The 26,151-nt window shown below is 41.0% G+C and overlaps 1 protein-coding gene across 1 annotated transcript; it reads left to right on the top strand.

Moving 5' to 3' along the window:
• The first annotated feature begins 20,772 nt into the window (after positions 1-20,772).
• Positions 20,773-25,390, top strand: LOC114641135 (uncharacterized). Its single transcript, XM_051926723.1, has 6 exons — positions 20,773-20,800; positions 20,980-21,251; positions 21,770-21,958; positions 22,498-22,569; positions 23,485-23,536; positions 24,023-25,390. The coding sequence occupies exons 1-6, from the start codon at positions 20,773-20,775 to the stop codon at positions 24,079-24,081; spliced, it is 672 nt and encodes a 223-aa protein (XP_051782683.1). The 3' UTR covers positions 24,082-25,390.
• The last annotated feature ends 761 nt before the right edge of the window (positions 25,391-26,151 follow it).

Here is a 26,151-nt window from a genome sequence, read left to right as displayed (position 1 = left end):
AGCATCTCGTGATTAATAAGACAGAAAAACATCCTTATCATCTACGTAGAGTTAAACAATATGTCTGTTGAGCTAAGCATTATCTGTGTTCTCAAAGCCAAGCACAGGAGAGACGCCTTTGTATAAACTTCATGTACTTTCTGCAGCCTTGTGACCTTGTCCCTGAGACATTCACTCTGAGAAAGGAAAAAACAAGAAACAGCTTAGATTGTATTCATCTGGACACTATTTCTCCTGAGCCCTGGAATAACATATTTTTGTTAGTTTATAAGCCAAGCGTCTCTCACTGGCAAGTTACAAAATAGTTATTATAAAAATTCTAATTTACTAAACACACAAGATACATGGTGCTGAGGAGAACATTCTTCTTCTACATTCCCCCCTTTTTGAACCAACATAAATATGGGTGACATAGGAGCAATGCGGGGAAGAGTAGGAGAAGGGGAAGGAGTGGAAGAAAAGGAGGAAGAAATTTGAAGCATGCATTCTTCGTGTAACATACAGTATAAGCCTTGGCCATGGAGGTAGTGAAATACTGGGACACAATATATCTGATCAGGGGAACGATACAGCAGGCCACACGCAACAGAATGATCAAAGCAACGGCCAATGAAATAAAAACTGACCTGAGCCATTGGCCCCAGGATCCAAAAGTAGACATAAACCATTGATCCCAGGGGTTAGAAATGCCAGAATTGGTAGCTAATTCATTTGAAAGGGCAGTTAAACCTGTCAAAGCACGGGTGATTGATCCATCGGGAGCCGTATTATTAGGGATGGAAGTGCAGCACGCATCACCAAACAATAATAAGGAGGATCGCACTGACTGTTAATATGGAGCCTTTTCTGATCGTGAATTCATGACTTGTTTGTTCATTATCGTTAGTAATATGGATAAGTAATAAGGAGGATCGCACTCACTGTTACGTCGTTTGTTGGCGTGCGTTGTTTTTGAGGGGCGCGTTGCCTCATTTTTTATTTCTGTTAGTGGAGGGGGGCTTTGTGTGTCGTGGGTCTGAATCCTCTTTTTTGTGTGTGTCCTGTTTCGTGTGGTATGGCCTTCGTGTGGCGCTTTGTTGCATGGGTCTGTTGCTATGGGCGTGGCGCATCATTTCTCATTTTCCGGTGCTTGGAGGGGGGCTTTGTGTGGCGCCTGCGCACTACGTCTTTTGCGTCCACGGCCCATGTCCCTGCGTCCATCCGGTTTACCATTCTCGTTTAGTAATATGGATTGATGCAGTAATTTACAGTTCAATGCTTTAGCCACTAGGGGGCCACACTCCCAGACAACAAGACAATAATAAGTGATACTGACAGTTACTGGTTCATTATTTACTACTTTAGCCACTAGGGGGCTACATTGTCAAATGCAAAGATGCCATTCATGTTGCTCATTGAGTCAGCAGTTTAAAATTAATTTTTATAGCCACCTCCATGTCAGAAGACACCTTTACTGCGTAATCACGGTCACAAGTTTATAAGTGAGTGCCTTAGCCAGTAGGGGGCCACAGTTTTGGGTGTGAAGACACCCTTAGGTGTTACCAATAGCCATTACTTTATAATTGATGGCCTTCGCCACTAGGGGGCCATGCTGCCAAATGAATAGAAACACGAACTGATTTTATAGGCTCACTCTTGTCACATGACTTGCATGCGCTAACCATCATACGACACGTTGCCGCTCACCAGTGCCATCATTAGTTAGGCTCATTACCTTACCTTGAAAGTTCTGTCTTGTTGTTTATCGACTCATTTCAATTCTTTAGCCACTAGGGGGCACTCAATCCAGTGAGAACAGACCCTTGTACACTGTACTTTTGTTCATTGAATCAATAGCTTGCAATGCAATGCCTTACCACTAGGGGTGCCACACAACCAAATGAGAAGACCCCCTTAGCATTAGCAGTAGGTAGCAGTTTATAACTGATTGTCGTAGCCGTTACCTTGCAGCAGTAGACACTGGTTTAAAATTCAACACCTTAGCCACTAGGGGGCAATGTTTAAGGCTAGAATATACACCCACTTTACATTGCTCACGAGGTGTGTTGCCCATCTAAGACGGGCTGAAATCTAAGTAATCAATGGAGAAATCAGTGTTAACGTTTACAGAGCACCATCTGTTGGAATGTATTTTGTGATACATGTAGTCGTAAATTGTATTGCTTCTGCCATTCTAACAGATGGCGCATTACCACACAGGTAGAACATGTGCCGGGGCATGTAGCTATGAGGTGGCATAAATGACATTCTAACTATGACAGCGGGTATACAGCCAGAGGAGACTGAACCCGGCTTCATGGAGCTGTGAAGAAGTCATGCTAACCACTGTGCCACCTGACCACCCAAAAGAAACCCACTGGTTCTCATTTGATTTAGTATTATGATCCATTTAATCTGATTCAGTCTGCCACCACAGAAGCAAACCCTGGACGGGCACCTGTGCCCACTCACGCACACACTCATCACACTCAAGGGTATAACTTAGAGTCACCAGTTAACTTAACGTGGAGGAAAACTGCAACATGAAGAGCAAAATCCATGAGGACAATCAGTAGACGGGAGCTGTGAGGTGGCAGTGCCCCAGAAAGATTTAAACACAATAATGTGTGAAGGGCCTGGCAGACGTCTCTGCGCACAAACAGCCGCTTCTCCGGCCCCCCACAGCACACAAATTCACATGGGAGGGAAGCAACTCGATCCTGGGCAGGAACAGGTGGGGCTGACATCTAATGGGATTATCCTGATAATGACCTGATTAATGGCACCTTCACGCCCAGATAATGAGCCAAGTGGGCCCGGTGCGGTTTTAGGGCCGTCGGCAGCCAAAACCACACGCCAGCTCCTTTCACATACTGGGACCAGCCTGGTGCACCTGAGCCCATCCACCCCACATTGGGTCTGCTCACTGGCCCACTTTGATGTGTTTGTGTCGTCAGGCCATGGTGGTCTCTTTGAGGCAGGAGCCTCCATCCACTAGGACCACCCCACAGTGTGCCCCCCTCCTGAACTGTGTTATTGGACTCACTGGCCTCAGGTCCACATGGAAACAGCAGCACTAATGCACTGCACCTTTGAAGGCGCTATATACTAAAAAAGTGTGTGTGGGGCTTCATCAGAGCTCTCAGTTCAGCCGTCTAAGCTGTGTGTATAAGTCCAATGGGGCTTCAAGTTAGAAAAAAATAAAAATAAAATAAAAACTACAAAAAGAGACGAGCTGGTGGTCACCACAATAAAGGGCCATATAAAACCACAAGAACACCGGTCCAGCACCGACCTGTGACTCACCGTGTGACCCTCAGTGAGTCATGTAGCCCCCCAGCAACAAACGCAAATCAAGTATAAATACAGCATAGAGCTGTCCTAAGGCTCAGCACTTGTAAGGGCGCTATATAACATAAAGGGTCTTCACCTTTCAGGCACTGATTAGCTGACTGTGTAACCCCAAGCAGGGGACACAGCTACATGTGCCCCCCAATTCTGTGAATAGTAAGAGCCACACTAAGGCTCAGCACTTGTAAAGGCGCCATATAACATAAAGGGTCTTCATTTGGTGATGGCACAGTGGCGCGGTGGTTGCGTTGCTGCCTCGCAGTAAGGAGGGTTCACTTCCCGGGTGCGTGTGGTTTGCATGTTCTCCTCGTGTCTGCGTGGGTTTCCTCCCACAGTCCAAAGACATGCAGGTTAGGTGGATTGGTGATTCTAAATTGGCCCTAGTGTGTGCTTGGTGTGTGTCCTGTGGTGGGTTGGCACCCTGCCCGGTTTGTTCCTGCCTTGCGCCCTGAGTTGGCTGGGATTGGCTCCAGCAGACCCCCGTGACCCTGTAGTTAGGATTCAGCGGGTTGGAAAATGGATGGATGGATGGTATTGTTTATGAGTATTATGAAGTGGAGGGTGCTTGGTGCACATTATTTTTAATTTAATTATTGGACTTTTATCTGGTGTCTGATCTGAGGGTTCAAGGGAGTGATAGCACCCCCTATCTGTCACAATATATATATATATATATATATATATATATATATATATATATATATATATATATATATGCAGAGAGAGAGAGAGAGAGGGCTGTGCACAAATAAAGGTGCCATTTGACATGAAGGGTCCTCACCATTCACTCATTGATTAGCTGACTGTGTAACGCCAAGCTGGTGACACAGCTACACAAGCGCCCCACTTCTGTGAACAGTAAGGCTCCTCACTTGTAAAGGCGCTATGTAACATAAAGGGTCTTCATTTGGGTTAGCAGTTTACTGTAAGCCATCTATGCCTAGGACTGTACTAAGGCACTATACTAATAAAGGCGCTATATCAGATCAGAAGGCGTTTATTAAGATTCTCAGCTCAGTCATACGCCTGTTGGGGATAAGCGTTGTGGTATGGTGTTGGTCATAGTGGAAAGGCGCTATATAGCACCTAATTATGACTCACCATGAGACCCTTCATTTGACCTGTCTGGATTTCAGCTATAAAAAATGTATCATATTTGATGCTCACACACACACACACACATATATTTATATGTAAAGTGAGAGAGAGTGAAGGCTGCACTTAAATAAAGGCGCTATATAACATAAAGAGCTCCATATTTAATTATCGTTTAGCTCGCCTCATACCCCTGAGGTGATGTAACCTGCCTTTGCTCCACTCCTGAACAGATTATAGTCAGAATTGGACTAGGAAAGGCGCTATATAACCTTAAGGTTATCTTCATGTGTGTCTCTAAGCTGAGCATTAGCCTGCTTGTGCTTCAGTTGTGCAAAATCAAAATAGAAAGAGTTGTGATGGTGGAGGTCATTGTGCAAAGGCGCTATATAAAATCACAAGGATGCTGGATTTATTCCTCACAGGTGGCGCAGTGGTAGTGCTGCTGCTTTGCAGTAAGGAGACAGTGGAAGATTGTGGGTTTGCTTCCCGGTTCCTCCCTGTGTGGATAGCGCTTTGAGAAAAGCGCTATAGAAATGTAATGAATTATTATTATTATTTCTCACCATGTGAGCCTCAGTAAGTCAATTACCTGTCCGGATTTCAGCTGTAAGCAATAACAAAAGAAAAGAAATAAAAAGTAATACAATTTAAAATTTACGGTTCTTCTCTTAAGTACGCACATTGTAAAAGGAATCGCAGAGCCAGGATAAAAGCCTAAAACAACCGTCACTGCCACGCGCCCGGGGTCATTGCCTCTTATATCGCGGCCGAGGCAGAAGGGGCGGGACTTCTGTTCTGGAATTCTTGGTTCAGAGGGTGAAAGGTGAGGAGTTGTTGGTGAGAGTGCCACCCTGCTCCCTGGAGGTGAATGGCCTGCGTCACCGGCGCCCCGATGGAGCACATGTGACTAACAACACAGACAAACTCTGTGCGCCACACTTGTACAACACGATGGGTGCTCAGTAAGATTTGGTGGTCTTTATGTGTGTCACTAAGCAAACCCCCCCATGCTTCAGTTGTAACTGTAACTGTTTGCTTGTGTGACCTTAGGGGGCGCTCTTGAGTTATCCCCAAATACAGCCAATGCAGAGGAAGTCAAAAAAAAGTAAGAAGAAACAAAAAAGTGCATTGCCACACCAAGCCTCCCTATGCTGGTACCTGTGCCCTCTCTATGTGCCACCATGGCTTGCCCACTTGCCTACCTGTATGTCCGTATTTTTGGTCTCTTCCTGCTCCCACCACCTTCATTCCTCTTCTTCCCTCTGGCCACTGTGCTCCTGTCCATCACAAACCTCCTGTGTCCGAGGCCTTAATGCAGTGGGTGGCTGGTAGCCATGCAGAACATCAAGTGCCCCTCCTTATCCTTATGAGCTCCAGGAGTGCCCTTTGCCACCCCACTGGTGCCATCTTCCACTTCAACAGAGGGCAGGCAGCCCCTTCTTCTTCAGGACATACACAGCCCTGCTTGAATCTTGCAGTCACCCGTTCTTTTCTCGTTGTGTGGCATGGTGCCCCCTACTGGTGCTAATTCACTGTTACTGGCATGGCCACAACAGCAGCCATTACCAGGGCACACTCTACCAGGGCTTCCTACCACTCAACATGTAACAAGCTACACCTCGGGATGCCAACTGGGTCCTCCGTCACCACTCATTTGTCACCTTGTGATGGTGTTTACTACAGAGAGGCACTATATAAAATCATAAAGCCACATTTATGAGCCACAGTGTGATCCCGAGCAAAACACTTAGCCTGTGTGTAGTTATGATGTAGCAGGGGCATCCAATTGGCATAGGGAGTGCTGGCGAAAAAAATGATGGCAGTATCAGGCAAGGGCAGGAACATACAAGACCCTGCCAATAAAAAGAATCACACGCTGGCATTGGCAACACATGTCAATGTGCCAGTGTGAGATGCTTGGCACTGTCAGCGGGTACGATGAGGACACTACAAGGCCAACAGGCTGCAGCATGTGGACGAAAAAGTCACACTGACAGCAGGCAGATAATATTTCTTTAGTTCTCTTTATTTCACACTCGGAGTCACAGTAAGTAGAGATTCAAAGAGCATAACTTACTGCCGCAAAGCTCATTTGAACCCCGATTAAAAGTTAGGAGGGGTTTTTTATAATTCAGCATCTCGTGATTAATAAGACAGAAAAACATCCTTATCATCTACGTAGAGTTAAACAATATGTCTGTTGAGCTAAGCATTATCTGTGTTCTCAAAGCCAAGCACAGGAGAGACGCCTTTGTATAAACTTCATGTACTTTCTGCAGCCTTGTGACCTTGTCCCTGAGACATTCACTCTGAGAAAGGAAAAAACAAGAAACAGCTTAGATTGTATTCATCTGGACACTATTTCTCCTGAGCCCTGGAATAACATATTTTTGTTAGTTTATAAGCCAAGCGTCTCTCACTGGCAAGTTACAAAATAGTTATTATAAAAATTCTAATTTACTAAACACACAAGATACATGGTGCTGAGGAGAACATTCTTCTTCTACATTCCCCCCTTTTTGAACCAACATAAATATGGGTGACATAGGAGCAATGCGGGGAAGAGTAGGAGAAGGGGAAGGAGTGGAAGAAAAGGAGGAAGAAATTTGAAGCATGCATTCTTCGTGTAACATACAGTATAAGCCTTGGCCATGGAGGTAGTGAAATACTGGGACACAATATATCTGATCAGGGGAACGATACAGCAGGCCACACGCAACAGAATGATCAAAGCAACGGCCAATGAAATAAAAACTGACCTGAGCCATTGGCCCCAGGATCCAAAAGTAGACATAAACCATTGATCCCAGGGGTTAGAAATGCCAGAATTGGTAGCTAATTCATTTGAAAGGGCAGTTAAACCTGTCAAAGCACGGGTGATTGATCCATCGGGAGCCGTATTATTAGGGATGGAAGTGCAGCACGCATCACCAAACATAGCACATACACCCCCCTTTTCGGCGAGGAGCATATCTAATGCTAATCGATTGTGCCAAGTCATAAGGGATGTTCTATCAAGCTGCTCATGTATCCCTTCAACAGCCTCTTTAGTAAAGTTTAGGAAATGCTGTTGGTTGTAATATAAGTAATTAATCCAATCTACATTTTTATTTATTGTAACTTGGGGAAAGATAGACTCAAATCCGGCAGCAACTTGATCTCATGCTTTAAATTTATCAGGGACTCTGCGAGGGACACCAATGGAATCAAAGTAAACTCCAGGGCCGTGAAGAGAGAATGTGGAGGGGTCAGCAGAGCGGGGTGGACGACGTCGGCCAGAGCTGGACGACACACGAGGAGAATTCAGAGGGAGGAGGCGGAAAGGCATAACAAGTTGGGTTAATGCGCATGTGCCAGTCCACACGGGGAAGAATATCAAGTAATTTTAATCTACTGCACATCCACCAAATATCAGCACGCGGAATGGTCTGTGTTAACAGGAAAAGTGATAATGTAGAATTAAATGAGGTAGAGTTAACCTGAAAAGTCTGGGAACAGAAGGAAGAAGGGATATGACCAACGTTAGTACCTCGGAAGGGGGAACTATAATTACTAGAGAAGCAGGTATAATTGCCTTCATGAGACTGGAACATCGGGGGAGTCATTTGAGGAGTGGGGGGGAAGAGGAGAGAAAGTGTAATGCAGTTAGAGTCTTTCGGTGTGGATGGAGAGGTAAAAAGGGCAAGGAGACAAGGAAGACCAACAGGGTCAGAAATATTAGAAAGAGGGAAAGGGACGGTAGCCAAATGTGGCCTGGCCATAGCACAGGCGTAGCAATCAGATTGATTTACTTACTTAGCCGAATATAATACCCACTGCAACCAACGGTTCTGATCGCCATAGCCAGTTTCAATTGAAAAAGTGGATGAAAGGGTGGAAATATTCATAATCTTAACAGGAGAAAAGTCTGAACCAGAAGTTGGGGAGACGGGTGTGTGTGCAGGAGAATGAGAGATGTTAGTAACAGGATTGTCAATCTTAATTAGAAATCTCCCTAAAGGGTCTGTTCCAGATACATATGCCCCTAATATATAGGTTCCTGAGTCATGTAAAGAGGGGTTCTTCAAAGTGATGATCAAGGTGTCACAATGGTTGTCAGCACATTCATGAGACGCATGTCCTTTTATGATAGAAAACCGATTTTTTCAAACCGTATTTTTGGGCCTCAAAGGGTTGATAACCCCAGTCCTCAGTTCCAGTGTTAGCAAAAACTCATTGCCAGTTGTCGCAGTTACTTCCCCAATAATACTTCGCAACAGTCATACACACGTATTTGTCAGACCAGGTCCACTGGACTTGTCGACCAGTCCCACAGTTGATAATAGAGCAGAAATCAACCTGCACTGATGTGGTGATTCCTAACGGGAAAGTCAAGGTGACCAGGGCAGTAGACAAGGGAAAGGAAAAGCATAGTAGCACAGCAATCAAGGGTGCCATCTCTTGCAATGTGAGGCGTGAATCCAGGCGGGCAATCCTTCCACTTTCACTGCATGTGGTGTGGACAGAAGAACTTGGAACGGTCCTCTCCACCTCGGCTGATGCCAATGTTTCCTCCGAGGGTCACGGACGAGGATCCAAGTGCCTAAGGGAATCGGTGTGTCTTTAGATGGAAGACTAGTCCTCCAAGCCTGGTTAACCTGCTCGTAGACTTCTTTCAGAGAAGCTCGGAGACCTGTAAGACAAGAGAGAAGATCATTGTCCACAGTATGCAGGTTAACATTTCCCATAACCATGCCCACAGGCATGGGTCGTCCGGTCAGAATTTCAAACAGCGACAGTCCTAATTGCCGGTGTGTTCTTCCCCTCAATCCCATTAAGGCCAGAGGCAAAGCGTCCAGCCAGGATAAATTTGTCTGCTCACAGATTTTTGCTAATTTAGAATTTAGGGTGCCATTGCACCGTTCCACAATGCCTCCACTCTGGGGGTGGTATTTGCAATAATGATGCACATTTATCTGGAGCCAGGTGGTTAATTCATTTATAACGGAATTCACAAAATGAGTGCCATTATCAGTTTGTAATTTCTGTGGTATGCCCCACCTAGGAATAATTTCTTTGATTAAAGCTTTGGCTACAGTTTTAGCATTAGAGTGTTTAGAAGGAAAAGCTTCTACCCATCGGGAGAACACATCAACAATTACTAGACAATAATGGTAACCTTTAGACGGAGTTAGTTCAATGAAATCCATTTGGAGGTGTTCAAATGGACCCATTGGATTAGGTGTAACGGCAGGACTTACCTGGGTGCCCTTTCCTACATTAAACTTTTGACATAATCCACATCGCCTGCAGAACTGCTCTGCATATGTAGAGAAGCCTACAGCTTCCCAGTGTTTTTCAACATCTTGAACCATGGCGTCCTTTCCAGCATGGTCTAGGCCATGGGCGATTTTTGCCATACCTGGGAAAGAAGCCTTTGGGAGGAAAGGTTTGTTAGTTTGCCTATGGGTCCAGACTCCATCAGAGAGGGACCCTTGTTTGGACCATTTTCTCTTTTCTCTGTCCGTGGCTGCACTCGGTAAAGAAACAAGTTGATTATCAGGGTCCTGGTTATTTCTCTGTTGGAATAAAGAGATTGGTGTGTTATTATATGCAGCCTGTTTAGCAAAGTGATCAGCTAATTCATTTCCTTTGCTGACAGGATCTTGTTTTCCTGTGTGAGCTTGACATTTAACGATCGCTAACTTGGATGGTTTAGTTATAGCTTCTAAGAGGGATTCAATCAGCTTGTGATGTTGGATCGGTTTGCTAGCGCTGGTCTTAAGTCCTCTTAATTTCCATAAGGCTCCATGATCATGACAGACTCCAAAATGAAAATGATGAAATTCGGTTTGCTTCCAGCAGGTGGCCACCTTTCACTACTGCATAGCTGGTCGAGGGTGTTCCATTTTCCAATCGCAAAGAACATCTGTCCACAAAAATTAATTCTCCAATATCTAACGGTGTTTCGTGTAGGCCTGGTCTAGGCTTTACAACTTTAGCTATTTCATCATGACAGTCATGTGGCTCTCCTTCTTCTTCAGTTGGAAGAAGAGTGGCTGGATTTAAGGTGGAGCATCTTTTAATGGTGACATTTGACAAAGTACAGAGTACATTTTGATAATGTATTGCTCTTGCAGTTGTGAGATGTGAGGTCTTAGCCTGTACTAAAATAGAATGTACGGCGTGAGGTACCTTTACTGTTAGGGGGCTATTGAGCACTATATCCATACTGGCTAGTACAGCTTCAGTTGTAGGATCCAATTTTTTCGAAAAATAGGCTATTGGCCTTTGTTTGTCTGCATGTAGTTGCGTTAAAACTGCATTCATGTATCCCCCCTTTTCGTCCACGAACAGAGTGAATGGACGAGAATAGTCAGGAAAACCTAACGCTGGCGCGGACAAAAGTGCACTTTTTAAATTGCAGAAAGCCTTCTCAGCTTGCACAGTCCATTGTACCTGGCCATAAAGAGGAAGGCCAGGGGTGTTTGCCAAATTTTGTAATGGCTGTGCCATTTCAGTGTAATTTAAAATCCATTGCCGGCAGTAACCAAAAATGCCCAATACAGACATAACCTGTTGCTTTGTGACAGGTCTGGGAAGCTTCTGAATGGTATTAATGCGATCGCTAGAGAGCGCTCTTGTACCACAAGTGATGTCATGACCTAAATATCTCACAGTTGTTTGAAATTAACTGTAGTTTTGCCTTAGAAACTTTATGGCCATTTTCTGCTAAAAAAAATAACAATTTCTGAGTGTCATGTGCGCAATCTTCTTCAGTAGGACTACATAACATTATATCATCTACATACTGTATCAATACACTGTCTTTATCTGGCCAAAAGCCTTTTGTCTGGCCAAAAGCCTTCTAAATTTTTAGCAAGAGCTTGTCCATAAACACAAGGGGCTTCAGTATATCCCTGAGGCATGACGGTCCAGGTCCATCGGCGGTTTTGAAAGGTAAAAGCAAACCAGAATTGAGAATCAGGGTGCACGGGAATGGAAAAGAAAGCGTTAGCAAGGTCAATAACAGAGAAATACCAGGCGGACGGGGGTATTGTGGAAAGAATAGAGGAAGGATTAGGAACGATAGGTGTTCTAGGAAAAAAACGCAGAGTTAACTTGTCGTAGGTCTTGAACAAAACGCCATGAACCATCAGCCTTTTTCACAGGTAAAATGGGGGAGTTGACTGGAGAGTATTTAATTGGAATAATCGCTCCTCGCCTCACGAGATCAGAATGTACGGCGGCGATACCAGCCTCTGCCTCTGGGGACAGAGGATACTGGGCACGGTGTGGGCGGAAGGAAGATTTCGGGTGAATCACCAGAGGCTCACAATGGGCTATCCTTCCATAATCATTCTTCTCTTGGGACCAAAGGGAATCAGGGAGCGAAGAGAGCCAAGGGAGAAAGGTGGTTTGCAATGAAAAAGCAGAAAAGGAAGGACGGCACAGCACACGATGTACTAAAAAATCATTTTGAAGCACAACTTTAGTTATTAAATGATTTGAGGTATCAAAGATACCTGGAGCAACGTGCAGCCAGTCCGTTCTATTAAGACATTGTTCCACCCATTCCCCAATATCCACCCAGATAACAGTGCTAGATTTGGCTAGACAAACATGGGGAACTGAACCGCCGAGATAGAAAATATTCTGTGAGCATGTGAGATGAACAGAAGTAGAAGCTTGTGTGGATGAAATAAAGATACAGGGAATGTGAAGGGTTTTGGGGCAGGTGCCTGAAGAAAGAAAGGATTCTAGCCAGGGGGTGTCTACCTCTGCAGGGAAATATTGGGCAGTACAATGGAGGGTGTCAGGGACCTGTAAGAGGGGAAATAAACAGGAGGGAACAGAGTGTAGGGCGTTGAGGAGGATGGTGTGTGAGGAAATGTTTAAAGTCCAGGCTGCAAAAGAGGGTTTGGGGTGAGGGGCGAGTTGGCACAGTAACTTGGGAGACGAGCAGAAAAATCCCTGTTCAGTCATAGAAATGGAGAGAGAAAGTTTTGTCATGAGATCCCGTCCTAAGAGGTTAACTGGACAGAGCTGATTTAACAAATATATTTTGGAGACATTATGAACGATTTACATGGGGCACCTTTTTCCTTGGTGTGGAATCGTGTCCACCTAGAATCTGTAACAAATTAATGAGCATATTTTGCGTAAGGTAGCACGTATTATAACAATCCAGAATCTACTCTACCCCATGTCGATCATATCAGAGAGGCTAAGAAACGCTTCACTAAAGCTGACGTGGTCATTACACCAGTATATGCGCAAGACACTCTCATTAAACGTTTTTACTATTCAGTGATTCCCAGATCTGTAGCTGATTTGTATTATTGATTTCCAAAAGGCAATGTGAGTAAAAGCGTGTGCTGCATAACTAATCACAAGTGTCTTTAAAACAGAATCAGCGCCATCAACAGTGTCTTCTGCAATTTTAGGAAAGCCTCGGGATTTCTGCGTTAATGAGACAAAAAATTTGTAAAGAAACTTTGCGAATTTATTCAGAGGTGAACATAAAGATGACTCAAGTACTGACAAGAAGGAGCAGCTGGATGAGCACATCTGGAGCCAAACTTTCAAAAAAGCACCTGACTTATCAAAGGCTGCACTGGGGGGTGGGGGTGGGGGGTAAATAAGTAATCTTCCAAACTGCAAAACAACAGATAAATCATTGATGTAAATAGAATTATTGAAAGACTAAGCTTTTGTCATTTCTGTATTCTTAAACCATCTTCCAGTTCCACAATCCCCCGCAGTCACTGTCACATTTAACGTTCCCTGCTCCTCACCTGTCTTGTTACCCAAAGCATCAACACTCAGTTTCATTCAAGGCTTTACCATCCTTCCTTTCATAGACATAAAATAAGACACACATTCCCTCTACATACGTGTCCAATAATAATAGTAAACTGGCAAGAACGAGAAAAAGCACAAGATGGGAATATTCATGACAAGAGCCTCGGCATCAGGGTGAGGATGTGCCTTGTCACCCATTATGTGAGCTCGTCTGCCACCCCTCGGTTGCACTGGCACACGCTACACTGGGGGGCAAATGCAATGGAGAATACCGACAGTGTACACCTTCAGAAGTGGAATAAATCGACTGTATAAGTAGAACATTTCAGATAAACTATGAATTTTGTTAATCATAAACAATGCAACATAACTATTATATGTGTTGTTACTTTTTATTTATTCTCACCAAACGTTACATATCTACATGGGAAATGAACAATGGTAATCTATATATATAAAATTCCTGTGTGCTTCCAGGTGTCTGTGTGTGGGTGTCTTCTGATGAAGTGCGCATGCGCGGGGCACGGTGCGATGTGCGATATTACTGTCAGAGAAAGTTAGAGGCGTTTTACGGAAATGCAAACCAGTATTACTGCGAGAGGAAATTAAAGGTACACAATACAGTGACGCATATTACAGCCACATACAAGCCAGTATTACTGTCAGAGGAGATTAAAGGTATATTACCGACGCGCACACCTGTATTACCGCCAGAGAAAATTAAAGGTATATTACGGACGTACAAGCCAGCGTACGTACAAGACGGTATCCTTCAATAAGGGCACGCACAAAAAGGCGAGCCTCAAAAGGGCGACCTCAATTGGGCACAGCGAATAAAGGCGCGCGTAAATAAAGATCTGCACCTGTTGCTCTTCACATATTTCAGAGCCATTTGAACTAAATTATCTATGAACGCCTTTATTCGCAGCGCTCAATTGAGGTCGCCCTTTTGAAGCTCGCCTTTTTGTGCGTGCCCTTATTGAATAGAGCCGTATTACTGTCCAAGAAAATTAAAGACACACAATACACGGCGGCAGCCCACGAAGAACGGTCAGCTCAGCAAGTAAACATCAACAAAAGAAAGGCTGAAAGAAAGACAAATACGACCAACAAAAAGAATGAGGTCAAAGTCCCTTGCCATTTAATAGAGACTGTTCCTACTAATGTTTATGCACTACTGTTCTAGCGCCCGTTATTGTAACGGGCTAAATGACTAGTATGTTTATAATCATTCTCACTAAAATACACTGTCAAAATATATTACAGAGCAAACTGAGACACTTTGGCCTTTAGGAAATATCAAAAAGCGTGTGCGCTGTCATTTAGGACAGAATGCATTGTTAAAGTCACAAGTCTGCTATAGTCAGTTCAATTAACTCTCCTTTTAAAAAGTTTGCTTATACAGAATATAAAACAGAATCTCAATGATACGGGAATCGCGAGTAGTAACGAATAATATGTGACACTGAGAAATTATAATTCCTAATGGGAACAAGTAAAAAACTATGACTTCCTAAAACAGACACTGTACATGTATAGGCATTTCAATAAATAATTTTATGGCAAGCCAAATTATCATTCAGAGATATCTTTAAAACATTCAAAGATATCTTGAAAACATTTAAAGATATCTCTAAATCTTTTAAAGATATCTCTAAATATTTCAAGATATCTTTAAATATTTCCAGATATCTTTAAATCATTTGAGATATCTCTTAATCATTTGAAGATATCTGTAAATGATTTAAAGATATATCTAAATGATTTATAGATATCTTGAAATGATTTACAGATATCTTCAAATGTATCTTGAATTAAGATATCTTTAATGCACTTCAAGATATCTTTAAATGATTTGCAGATATCTTTAAATGAGCACTTGCGTATTTGCAGATATCTTTAAATGAATTACAGATATCTTTAAATCACTTCCTCTTTATTTAAAAGTTGTACTCATTATTCAAAAATCACATCACTTCCTGTGAAAGGCTTCCGTTTTTTTGATCGTTTATTATAGAATTACAAATATACTTGTATTTCTGTTTTCCAAGGCGCAAGTAGTGCAGTCTCACAATCAAGCCCCAGAGGTAATGCTCAGCATTCATTTTATAGTAATTTTTCACAGTTTTAATCATATATAGCACCGTTTCATGCAAAATATCAATGGCAGCTGCCGCACGTTTGGGTTTCTTAGTTCGTAAAGGCGGTCCGACTCCTCGATATTTTAAATTTTTATCCTGGCGTTAGGATTTTTTTCCATAATGTTTTGTCCATGTGTGTAGAATATGAAATATGAGAGCGATTGTTTGCGCCGTTTATGTTTGCTGTGCATAAGTTGCTCGCAGCGCTGGTTATTTACTTATTTATATGAAAGGCAATTTCGACATGTTTATCATGTGGCTTTCCTACTTAGACGACATTTAGATAAATTTGTGCTTGTGTGTACTGTTTAGCTTTCCTTTTGCAGATCACATGTCAAGAGAGAGGGGTGAAGTCCAGCGAGTGTTAGCCCAGGCGCTGACATTCGTACATCAAGCAGAAGAAGAACTTGGAGCAGACATGGAAGGGCAGAACTCGGCTGCAGATTCTGAAGCTGTGGGATATTGATGTAATCAGTCAGGAGGTAGAGGTCGCTGTGAGGAAAGGGGTGGAAGGAAAAAGAGAGAGGGAAGGAGGAAGTGTGAATAAAGTTAAGGAAGAACTGACTACATTGCATGGTCCATTTATTTCAACAATAAATACAACATATTGGCGACGAGGATGTCAACTTTTGGACTCTCGCCTCCTCCTGTGTTTCTCGAAACTCCGGGTGAGCCTGCAATACCGTTTAATTCTTGGCTAAGGATGTTTGAGAACTATGTGCTAGCTCTTACTGACACACCGCTATCGGATAAACGTAAACGTGCCCTATTGATTCATTGCCTAGGGACTGAAGCTCAGCGTATTTTCTACACTCTTGCTATTGCTGATGATACATTCGCTGCTGCCCTTGCTGCACTAAAAGACTTTTTCATTCCAAAAGTGAACGTTGTGGCTGAAAGAAGTAAATTTCGCCAAAGAGCGCAGAAGCCTGGTGAATCTACTTTGCAATATGTTGCAGCACTGCGCGAGCTCATTGCTAATTGTGATTTTGGCGTGCTAGCGGATGACATGCTTAGAGATCAAATCATAGAGAAAACAAATATGCCTCGCATTCGAGAACGATTATTGCTAGAGAAGGACCTTACATTACAAAAAGCGATTGCTATTGCTGGGCAAATTGAATGTGCAGTGACTGAAACTAAGGCTATGGTTACTAATACCGAATCGTCTGTTAATGAGGTACAAAAAAATTCACAAGGTACGGGACGAGCGAGGCAGGAACCTGCTTTTAATGCGCGTGTATCTGAAAAACAAACAGCAGCAGCAGCTCAGGCTTCAATTGTGGTGCAACAGAAAACATGTTATCGCTGTGGATCTCGAATGCACCTGGCTAATAACCCCAATTGTCCAGCAAAAGCAGTAAGATGCAGACATTGCGGTAAATTTGGTCATTTTGCTAAAGTATGTCGTGGTGCCACATCCACTTGTGCTGTGCAAGAAGTCTGTGCCTGACCTTACTGTTCTTAGCATTGATGACACTACAGATGCACAACGGAAGAAGGGTCTCTGGTGCTCAGTGTCCCTTCAAGCTGCCTGCACTCAACCAGTTCAAGCAAACTTACTTGTGGACACTGGCTCAGCAGTTTCAATTCTACCAGAAGTATTCTATCGTCAACATTTTAGTAATGTACCACTTGTTCAGTCAAAAGTGCAACTAAAGACTTATATGCAGAAACCAATTCCAGTACTGGGATGTATTACTCTTTTCATTACAAGGGATACAAACCATACACAAGCTACATTTTACGTTGTGCCACTGGGAGCAGCTTTGTTAGGCATGGACCTTTTTATGGCACTTAACTTAGAAATTAGAAATGGACAAACTGCATCCAAGAAAATGCCCAATGACCCCGTATACAACATGACAGTAATGAATATTAAGAATGCTCATACATTAGGTGTGACTGATAGATTTATTCATAAGGTTAAACTACGACATGAGGTAATACCTGTTCAACAGAAACTTCGTCGTCTACCATTTTCTGTCCGTGAGGCTGTCTCTAAAGAACTAAAGAGACTTGAACAGGAAGACATTATAGAGAAAACTGATTCATCTCCTTGGGTGTCACCATTAGTAGTAATTAAAAAAAAATCAGGTGCAATACGACTATGTGTAGACCTTCGTGAGCCAAACAAAGCTGTGGTGATAGATAGCCACCCTTTACCACACATTGAAGAAGTGTTCACACACCTTCGAGGAGCTAAAATGTTCTCCACCATTGATCTTCGAAATGCTTACCATCAGGTACCTTTACATGAGGATAGCAGAGATATTACTGCATTTATAACACATGATGGACTTTTTCGTTTTAAAAGAGTACCTTATGGTCTGGCATCAGCTCCAAGTGCATTTCAGAGAATGATATCCTTGATACTAGCAGGGCAGGATGGGGTGCAGTGTTAGATGACATTATGGTATATGGGGACTCACCATCTGTTCATGAACACAGGTTACAAGCAGTACTTCATTGTCTTCATGACAGTGGGCTGCAGCTTAATATGGAGAAATGTCAATTCAGAAAAACTGAACTGACATTTTTAGGCCATAGAATTTCTTCTGCTGGCCTTCAGCCCAATGTTGAACACATAAGAGCAGTAACTGAAGCTCCACCACCTCATGATGTATCTTCTTTACGCTCATTTCTTGGACTGACTGCTTGGTATTCTAAGTTCATTCCAAATTATGCCACTGTGGTAGAACCCCTTCGTGAACTGCTTAGGAATTCTGGAGAATTTTCTTGGACAAATATGGCACAAGAAAGCTATGATTGTATTAGGAACCTTATTGCTACCAGTCCAGTGCTTGCAATTTTTGACCCTTCATTGCCTGCAATTGTAACTACAGATGCTTCGGATTATGGTATTGGTGCTGTCCTTACACAGAATCATGGTGGATTTGAGAAAACCGTTGCCTTTGCATCTCGTACATTGTCAGAATGTGAAAGACAGTACTCTACTATTGAAAAAGAGGCTCTTGCTTGCGTGTGGGCCACAGAGAAATGGCGTACCTACTTGTGGGGACGTCATTTTACCTTACGCACTGATCACTGTCCATTTACTATCTAACCACACTACTTACTAGCAAGGGGCTTGGACGAGCAGGCATGAGAATTGCAAGGTGGTCAGCACGACTTATGTCATTCAACTACAGTATTGAGTATAAACCTGGTCATGAAAATATCACTGCTGACTGCTTATCACGCTTGCCACTGTCTGAGACAGTATCAGAACAAGACCCTGACTTGGAATTGGTTGCACTGGTGTCTGTTGACTTTGCTGCAGTGACTGCAGAGCAGTTTCAAAGTGCTTGTGCCTCGTGCCCTATTCTACAAAAGGTCAAGACTTATATTAGTAAAGGATGGCCTTGTACTTCAAAAGGACTTGAATCTGATGTTATTCCATATTTTAGAATTCAGACAGAGTTGGTGGTAAAAAATGAACTTATTATTCGTGGCACTCATAGGGTCATTGTCCCATCAGAATTACAGTCTAAGATGATTCAGCTGGCACATTCTACCCATCAAGGGATTGTATGAACGAAACAGAGACTCAGGGATTTATATTGGTGGCCTGGCATGGACTCCCAAGTGGAAGATGCTATCAAGTTATGTACAACTTGCATACAGCACGATAAAACCGCTAAAACAAATACAGCTCCATTACAACCAGTGCCTATCCCAAATTCAGCTTGGAACAAACTTGCCATTGATATTGTGGGGCCATTCCAAACTGCACCATATGGCTATCGCTATGCCATTACACTTATTGACTACTTCAGTAAGTGGCCAGAGGTTGCTTTTGCTTCTGCTGTGACTTCGGAAACCATTATACATTTTTTGTGCACTATTTTCAGTAGGGAAGGAAATCCACTGGAAATTGTTACTGACAATGGATCTCAGTTTACGTCTTCTGACTTTGAAGCGTTTCTTAGCGATAGGGACATCATACACACTCGCAGTTCTGTTTACTATCCACAAGCAAATGGTGCGATAGAGCGTTTTAACAGGGTATTAAAGGACTGTTTGCAAACAGCAAATATTGAAGGAAAGCCTTGGAAGTCATTTGTTACTGAATTTTTACAGATATATCGTGCTACTGTACATGCAGTAACACAAAAGTCACCTGCTGAGCTCTTACATGGTCGCCCAATGATAACTAAATTAAACATTAGAGACCTGCTTCCAACTTCGACTTTGAAGCAACATACTACTGTGGCGCAGCATGTACAACGGAAACAAGAACAAATGAAAAAATATACAGATATACGTCGCAGAGCAAAATCACCTTCTTTCACTTGTGGGAGTTTTGTGCGTATTAGGAAGCCGGGCATAGTTCAAAAGGATCACTTCAAATTCAGTCGCCCTTATCAGATAATTGCTCAGAAAGGCCCTGCCACATACCTGTTGTCAGATGGCAAGATCTGGAATGCAGTTCATCTCGCTCCAGCTACAGCTGTACAATCCAGTCTGACTTCAGACACACAACCAGAGGATTCATACGTTCCAACCCGTCCAATTCAGTCGGCTGCTACTTCTACTGGTACACCTGGGCAGTCTTTTTCAAATATACGGAGAGGTAGAGTGCGACAGGCTCCGGTGTGGACAAAGGACTATGTCAGATAAAGATTTACATTATTTGGAAGCTACACGTGTTACCTTAACAGTTATAAAGGAATGGGATAGTTTAATTAGTTGATTAGTATAATGTTGAAAATTAGAGATTACAGTTTTCTCTTATTATAATGTTTTAATATTATTAATGATTGTTTTTTTTCTTCAAAAGGGGAATGATTGTTTTTTTCTTCTAAAGGGGGTATATGTGGGATATTGATGTAATCAGTCAGGAGGTAGAGGTCGCTGTGAGGAAAGGGGTGGAAGGAAAAAGAGAGAGGGAAGGAGGAAGTGTGAATAAAGTTAAGGAAGAACTGACTACATTGCATGGTCCATTTATTTCAACAATAAATACAACAGAAGCTGCCGCATTTGTTTGCGAAACTAGAGCCTTATTTCAAAGATGTTCAACTGCAGAGACGAGTCACAGAAGAGGAGGTGATAACTAAATAACTTCCAAGTCGTGATACAGAATAATTCACTTCATAATTAAAAATTGCCCGTTTATCACGATTAATTCATGATGAAACCTTATATCCACTTTCCTTTGCAAGTTTGTCAGTCAGTCGATCATTACCCAACCCGCTATATCCTAACACAGGGTCACGGGGGTTGTATATTTTAATTATAATAAGCGCATACTAACAAACATGTGATGTATTAGTTTTAAACTAATTCGTGAAACATAACCTCCCACTGTATTTTTATAGGCAGAAAATATAAAGGACGGGTTAGAGGCGATATTTGGAAAAGTAACTTGTTTCTGTTACAAAAACACAATGAAGACTTTGTCCCTCCACCATTAGAAATGGCCAGGTTGACGAGAAATGGTCTGGGTTAGTAATTTTAATTTACAGTATAGGTGTCTATATTTGGCAGGTAAAGTATAAATTTTATTAATTATGAAGTGATTTCAACATCTGTAATTACATAGTCTATAACTAAAACCTCAAAAGTGTTGTAAAATGTAATATTATGAAGAAATGGCTGTAGTTAACAATTTCAAATATTGCAGGTGTTCCTAAACATGAACAGCCTGGTTCTACTAAAAGATATGGGTCAAAGTCAATAATTCAAAGGAAATGGAATTTTTCTTGTTTTGAGAAGTTTGTACAGGATAGCTTTCCTAAAGCACCATTGCATTTGACCGGCTTCACCTTTGCAAAAGCAGAAAAAGGCAGACGTCTTAAAAAACTTGCTGCAACAACAATACATGATTTAGAATTGGAAATTGGAAAAGGGAAGATTTGTGTAGTTCCTGGACGAGATCTACCTCTACCAGTTCAGGTTTGGAAGCAAACTTGTATTATAAATGAATATTGATAATATAAGTGTGAATATTTTTTTATTTGTTTCATTTTCACAATAACATTTTGCAAAAGAAATCAACAGGCAGTTAAATTATTTCATTGGAACTACAAAGTTGCAGGTCTGTCACCAACAGCTAATGTAATATTTGATCCTGATGTCTTTATGTCATTAAAGTTGTCTGTTAAAAGAAAATGATGCAAGTATCTATCTATCTATCTATCTATCTATCTATCTATCTATCTATCTATCTATCTATCTATCTATCTATCTATCTATCTGTCTGTCTGTCTGTCTGTCTGTCTGTCTGTCTGTCTGTCTGTCTGTCTGTCTATCTATCTATCTATCTGGTATAGTGCCTTTCAATTCTGTCTGTCTGTATCTCTATCTATTATATATATCAACCTTTATCTATCTATTGCATATAGTGCCTATTTCTCCACAACCATGTACATGCATTATATAGCTGCTAGCATCATTTTTATATTGTCATACAGCTGACAGAAGCAGGAATGTCCTCAGTTACTTTTGCTGACAGACCTGAAACCAACTTGCAAAATGAAGGTCAGACCCAATTAGAAGAAGTGCATGGTGCTTTGAGCTCAGAAATTCATCATGTAAGGAACAACCAGGAGAGGCTAAATGTCAATATACAGACTATAGAAGACAATCATCCCCAACATGAGGTAAGGGTATATTTCACAGTACTTCTTTAAGAAGTTGATAAAGTGTGCCAGCAGCTGGCAGGAGTTTACCAGGCAAAGGCACCACTAAAAGGAAACATGGTGGGTGTTTGCAGTTGAATGTACTTTGACAGTAGGAGTGGTCCCAATCTGTATATACTTCTAATGTATAGATGTCTTGTACAGCATTAGAGAGGGTCATTTGCAAAAGGAAGCAAAGGTTGTGACCAGCTGGCCAGCACTGAAACTACCTGCTAGTCAGGGCCACCTCATAAGTTACATACATTTCTCTATACTGAAATACCATGATTCATTATTTAAAGTTCTAAGATTAATATGAGGATGTCTCTTGTATGTTTGTTAGATAGAGAATGCAAGTGTGGTTTATGTATTCTTTACAGATGAAGCATTACAATGTGAATGTTACATTGCAATTACTTAAAATGTGTTTTTACTATACTTAGACTGCATTTTTTCTAAAATTTTATTTATTTAGTAAAGCAAAAATGTATTTTAGGGTTATATACACTATTTATTTTTAGACTCCTGTCTTAGATGTTGAAGTTAGAGAAGAGTCAGTTCAGAGAGTAGCAGATGTTACAAACCAACCAGAGGTATGCAAACATTTTCACATTTTTGTTTAAATATAAAAGAATATGATAAAAACATAGTGCCTGTTTGTTTGTATTACGGAATTGTACAAATTTACCAATCTAAAGGAAGTTTAATTTGAAAATCACTTGCGTATAAATAGAAAAAAAGGGTACATTTTCACTTTGTTCCAATGTAAACCTTAGAGAGAAATTTCAAGATTCTTTAACTGGATAAATTAAAAACATCCTTTTAATAACACCATAGGATTATGTTTTACAGTAGGAGCTGCAATTCTGAAACCAAAGGCAAAATACTGTAGTTCTAGCAAGAGGTATATATCTTCAAGCTCATAAATTCTGGTACAGTTATAACACCTATATGGTTTCCAGCACTTAGTTTCTTATTAATCTTTATTTAAGTTTATAAGTACAAGGATTTATTAATAAAGCATTCTACTTTAGGTAAAATTTGGGGTTTACTTTTTAGTTTCAGTTGTTATCTCTGACTACTGAGGCAGCAACAGCAACACCAGCACCTTCTCCTTTTGCATATGTAAATACGGGGACTCCAACAGTACGGATCACAATTCATCTTTTCTCTGTCACATTCTGTTCTTGTCTACTGCAGTGTTTTCTAGTGCACCAGGATAAACTAAATGGTCTTTTATAAAAGAGAAGAAAAAACTATATTTATTAAATGATGTGATTATTTTTTTTTTTTAGTATATTCATTTTTTGTTAAGGAGAGTTATACATTCTTTTAACTCATTGTGTAGTAAATTTACAAAAACAAAGAATTATGAGAGGGGTGTAGGGTGCAGTTTAGAGGTTAGTTTTCCATCAGAGCTGTGGTTATTAAATAATAATTAATACTGTGCTTCTTGTGTGGTCTCCATTTTCAGTTTATTTATTTATTTGTTTATTTATTTTTGTAAGATCCAAATACACCAGTCACATTCTGAGGAAAAGGAGTTGGATCTTAAACGAGGTAATATTACCATTCACTCAAAATTTTTTAGATCTTGAGTGATAAAAGAAAGAAGAAAAAGGTAGTATAGCAAATAATAAAAATGTATTCTGAGACCTTAGTTTATACTATTTTTCTGTTACGGTAAACTGAATCTGTTTCCCTCACAAAAAACTTTAGTTGACTTCTCATTTTTATAATAATAATTTTAAAGTAACAGCAATTTCAGCATATTACTAGATATATTATTTTGGCTTCAGTTCAGCCTCAACAAATGACCTCTAAGAATACCTTTTGAGTAGGTTTCAAAGTTCTAATTACAAACCTTGAAAGATACCTATGCTATGCCATGTTCTGTCATCTTACCACTTCCTACTGATCTGATGATACTGTTACATTAGTATGCAACTCAGAACATTATCTAGCCAGTCTTCAAATAATACAAGATATGAGGTAAAAAGATTTTTTTGAGATGCACTTTTCACATTGTTTTTAATGTGTTAAAAGGTTTTTCTGAATTGGAATTGCTTGTTGAAGATGAAATTTGTATCAGCATAAGAAGATAAAATATCTTAGAGGATGTTCAAGCAATCTATAGTACAACTGACATTCTGAACAAACGTTTACGTGTAAAGTTTATGGATGAGGAGGGTGATGACTTTGGAGGCTCAACAAAAGACCTTTTCTCTTCCTTTTGGAATAAGGCTTTTATTGAATGGTTTAAAGGGGAAGATGCCCTTGTTCCTTGTCTTCCTATAAACCAGTTCTCTGAAGCTCCTGGCATATCCTCTGTTGTTGGCCAAGTACTGACACATATGTGTCGGCTCATCCATTGTATACCACCTCGGTTCTGCAGGTCAACTCTGCTTTCCATTGTGTTTAATACCTCCACTATAGACAGCGAAATACTGTTAGATGATTTTTTGTTGCATGTAACAACAGCAGAGCGTAGCCTACTGTGGAAAGCTTTGAAAGATGTTACTGCAGTCAGTGCACCTGAAAAACAGGACCTGCTTAATTTTTTTTCAGTTCATGGCATGTATACTCTTCCTTCTACATCCAATTTTAAAAGTCAGCTGCTTTTAGTTGCACAAAATGAACTTCTTATTAAGCCAATGTATTTGAATACATTCATTCGGCAATCAATACCAGAAGTACACATGGCAATATTTTGGTCACAGCTTGACACAGACCTCATTTCTTATTTGTACTGGAAGGAGATGCCAACTGTAGATTGTGTTTTACACTGCCTTACTTACTACATGTGAACCTGACTTAAGACCTGAAGAAGATGTAGTCTGTTATTACCTATGTGACTTTATCAAGTCACTGGACCTAGATGACATGTGTAAATTTCTTCAGTTTGTAACTGGTTCCCCACTGTTACCATATGATGGGATTAAGGTATCTTTCAATAGACTAAGTGGCACACAGCGTAGACCTATTGCACATACATGCAGCAATATGATAGAAATTCCTGTAACTTACACATCTGTTTTGTATTCAGATGAAGCATTTACAATGACAATGTTGTAATTTTTTTTTTATTTTTCTTAAATATAGTAACTGAGTTCCAGGTGCCTGTTTCTGCAAACTGCAGTGTTGAAAGAAACAGACATAATATATACTTAGATTTCAGAAAGATTAAAAGGTTTTGAAAATCACAGACACGTTATTGTAATAATCTCAAATAAAAATTTCCAGTTTTTCATGTTTATTTGTTACACACATTGCTAAAATTACATATTTCAGAAACAACATTGTTGTTTAACTACAATTGTTATTATTATAATGTTGTTTCATAAAGTTGGAAGTCAAATATGTACAGTTTTTCCTGTTTGTATTACCCTCAAACAAACTGTATCTGTTTCAAACTGGAAGTGATATGTAATTTTTACAGGAATAAGTGTTATGTATGATACAATTTATAATTGTTAATATTTTTTGTAAAGTGCTTAATAATATTGTTTTAAATCCAAATAAATTGGTATCTGACAACAACGCACAACATTATACTGAGTAATTTTTTGGAAAAAATGTTTGTTTTCTTCATGTCTGTCGGTGAATTAAAGTTCGTACTGCTGCCTGATAGCACCCCATCATATTGATTGGTAACTCTGAGCTGGCCTTGGGTGAGTGAGTGTGTGTGTGTGTGTGTGAGTGGGCCCAGCCTGTAAAAGACTGACATCCAATTCAAGCGTGGTTTCTATGTTGCTCTCATTTCTTCTGGTGGTACAATCAAATAACAAATTTAAATGCATTGCCTATGCAAGCTTGGATCCCCTGCATAACTGTGGAGTAGTTCACCTTTACCACTCAAATAAGATTCCCCCTCTTCCCTTCTGTAATCTCTCCCTCCTGCAGTTTCAACCTTCAATACCAACCTTCCTCCAGACTCAATAAACTCTTGTTGTAAAGTGGTTTTAAATCCGGTCATGGTGTCACAGACAACTTGCATTAGTGCCAGGTGCAGCAGACTAGAAAAGTCTTTGGTGGGTTTTTGGATCCTTAAACTCTAGGGTGTGCAAGGAAGGGCCTTGTCTGTCTCCTTAGGTAAAAGGGTTAGAATGGCCCCATATGTTACTTATAGAAATGTTTTTTGTCTTTTCAGGCATTCTTTCCATGGTTACACTCTT

Source organism: Erpetoichthys calabaricus, chromosome 4, assembly GCF_900747795.2.
Source record: "Erpetoichthys calabaricus chromosome 4, fErpCal1.3, whole genome shotgun sequence".
Lineage (NCBI taxonomy): Eukaryota > Metazoa > Chordata > Cladistia > Polypteriformes > Polypteridae > Erpetoichthys > Erpetoichthys calabaricus.
This window is presented reverse-complemented; position numbering and strand designations above follow the sequence as displayed.

Bases quoted from the DNA above. Each gene is read 5' to 3' on its own strand.
- LOC114641135 (XM_051926723.1), top strand. From the start codon at position 20,773: ATGGCCAGGTTGACGAGAAATGGTCTGG. The intron at 20,801-20,979 runs GTTAGTAATTTT...CAAATATTGCAG, and splicing joins GTTGACGAGAAATGGTCTGG to GTGTTCCTAAACATGAACAG. The intron at 23,537-24,022 runs GTAATATTACCA...ATGTGTTAAAAG, and splicing joins GGAGTTGGATCTTAAACGAG to GTTTTTCTGAATTGGAATTG.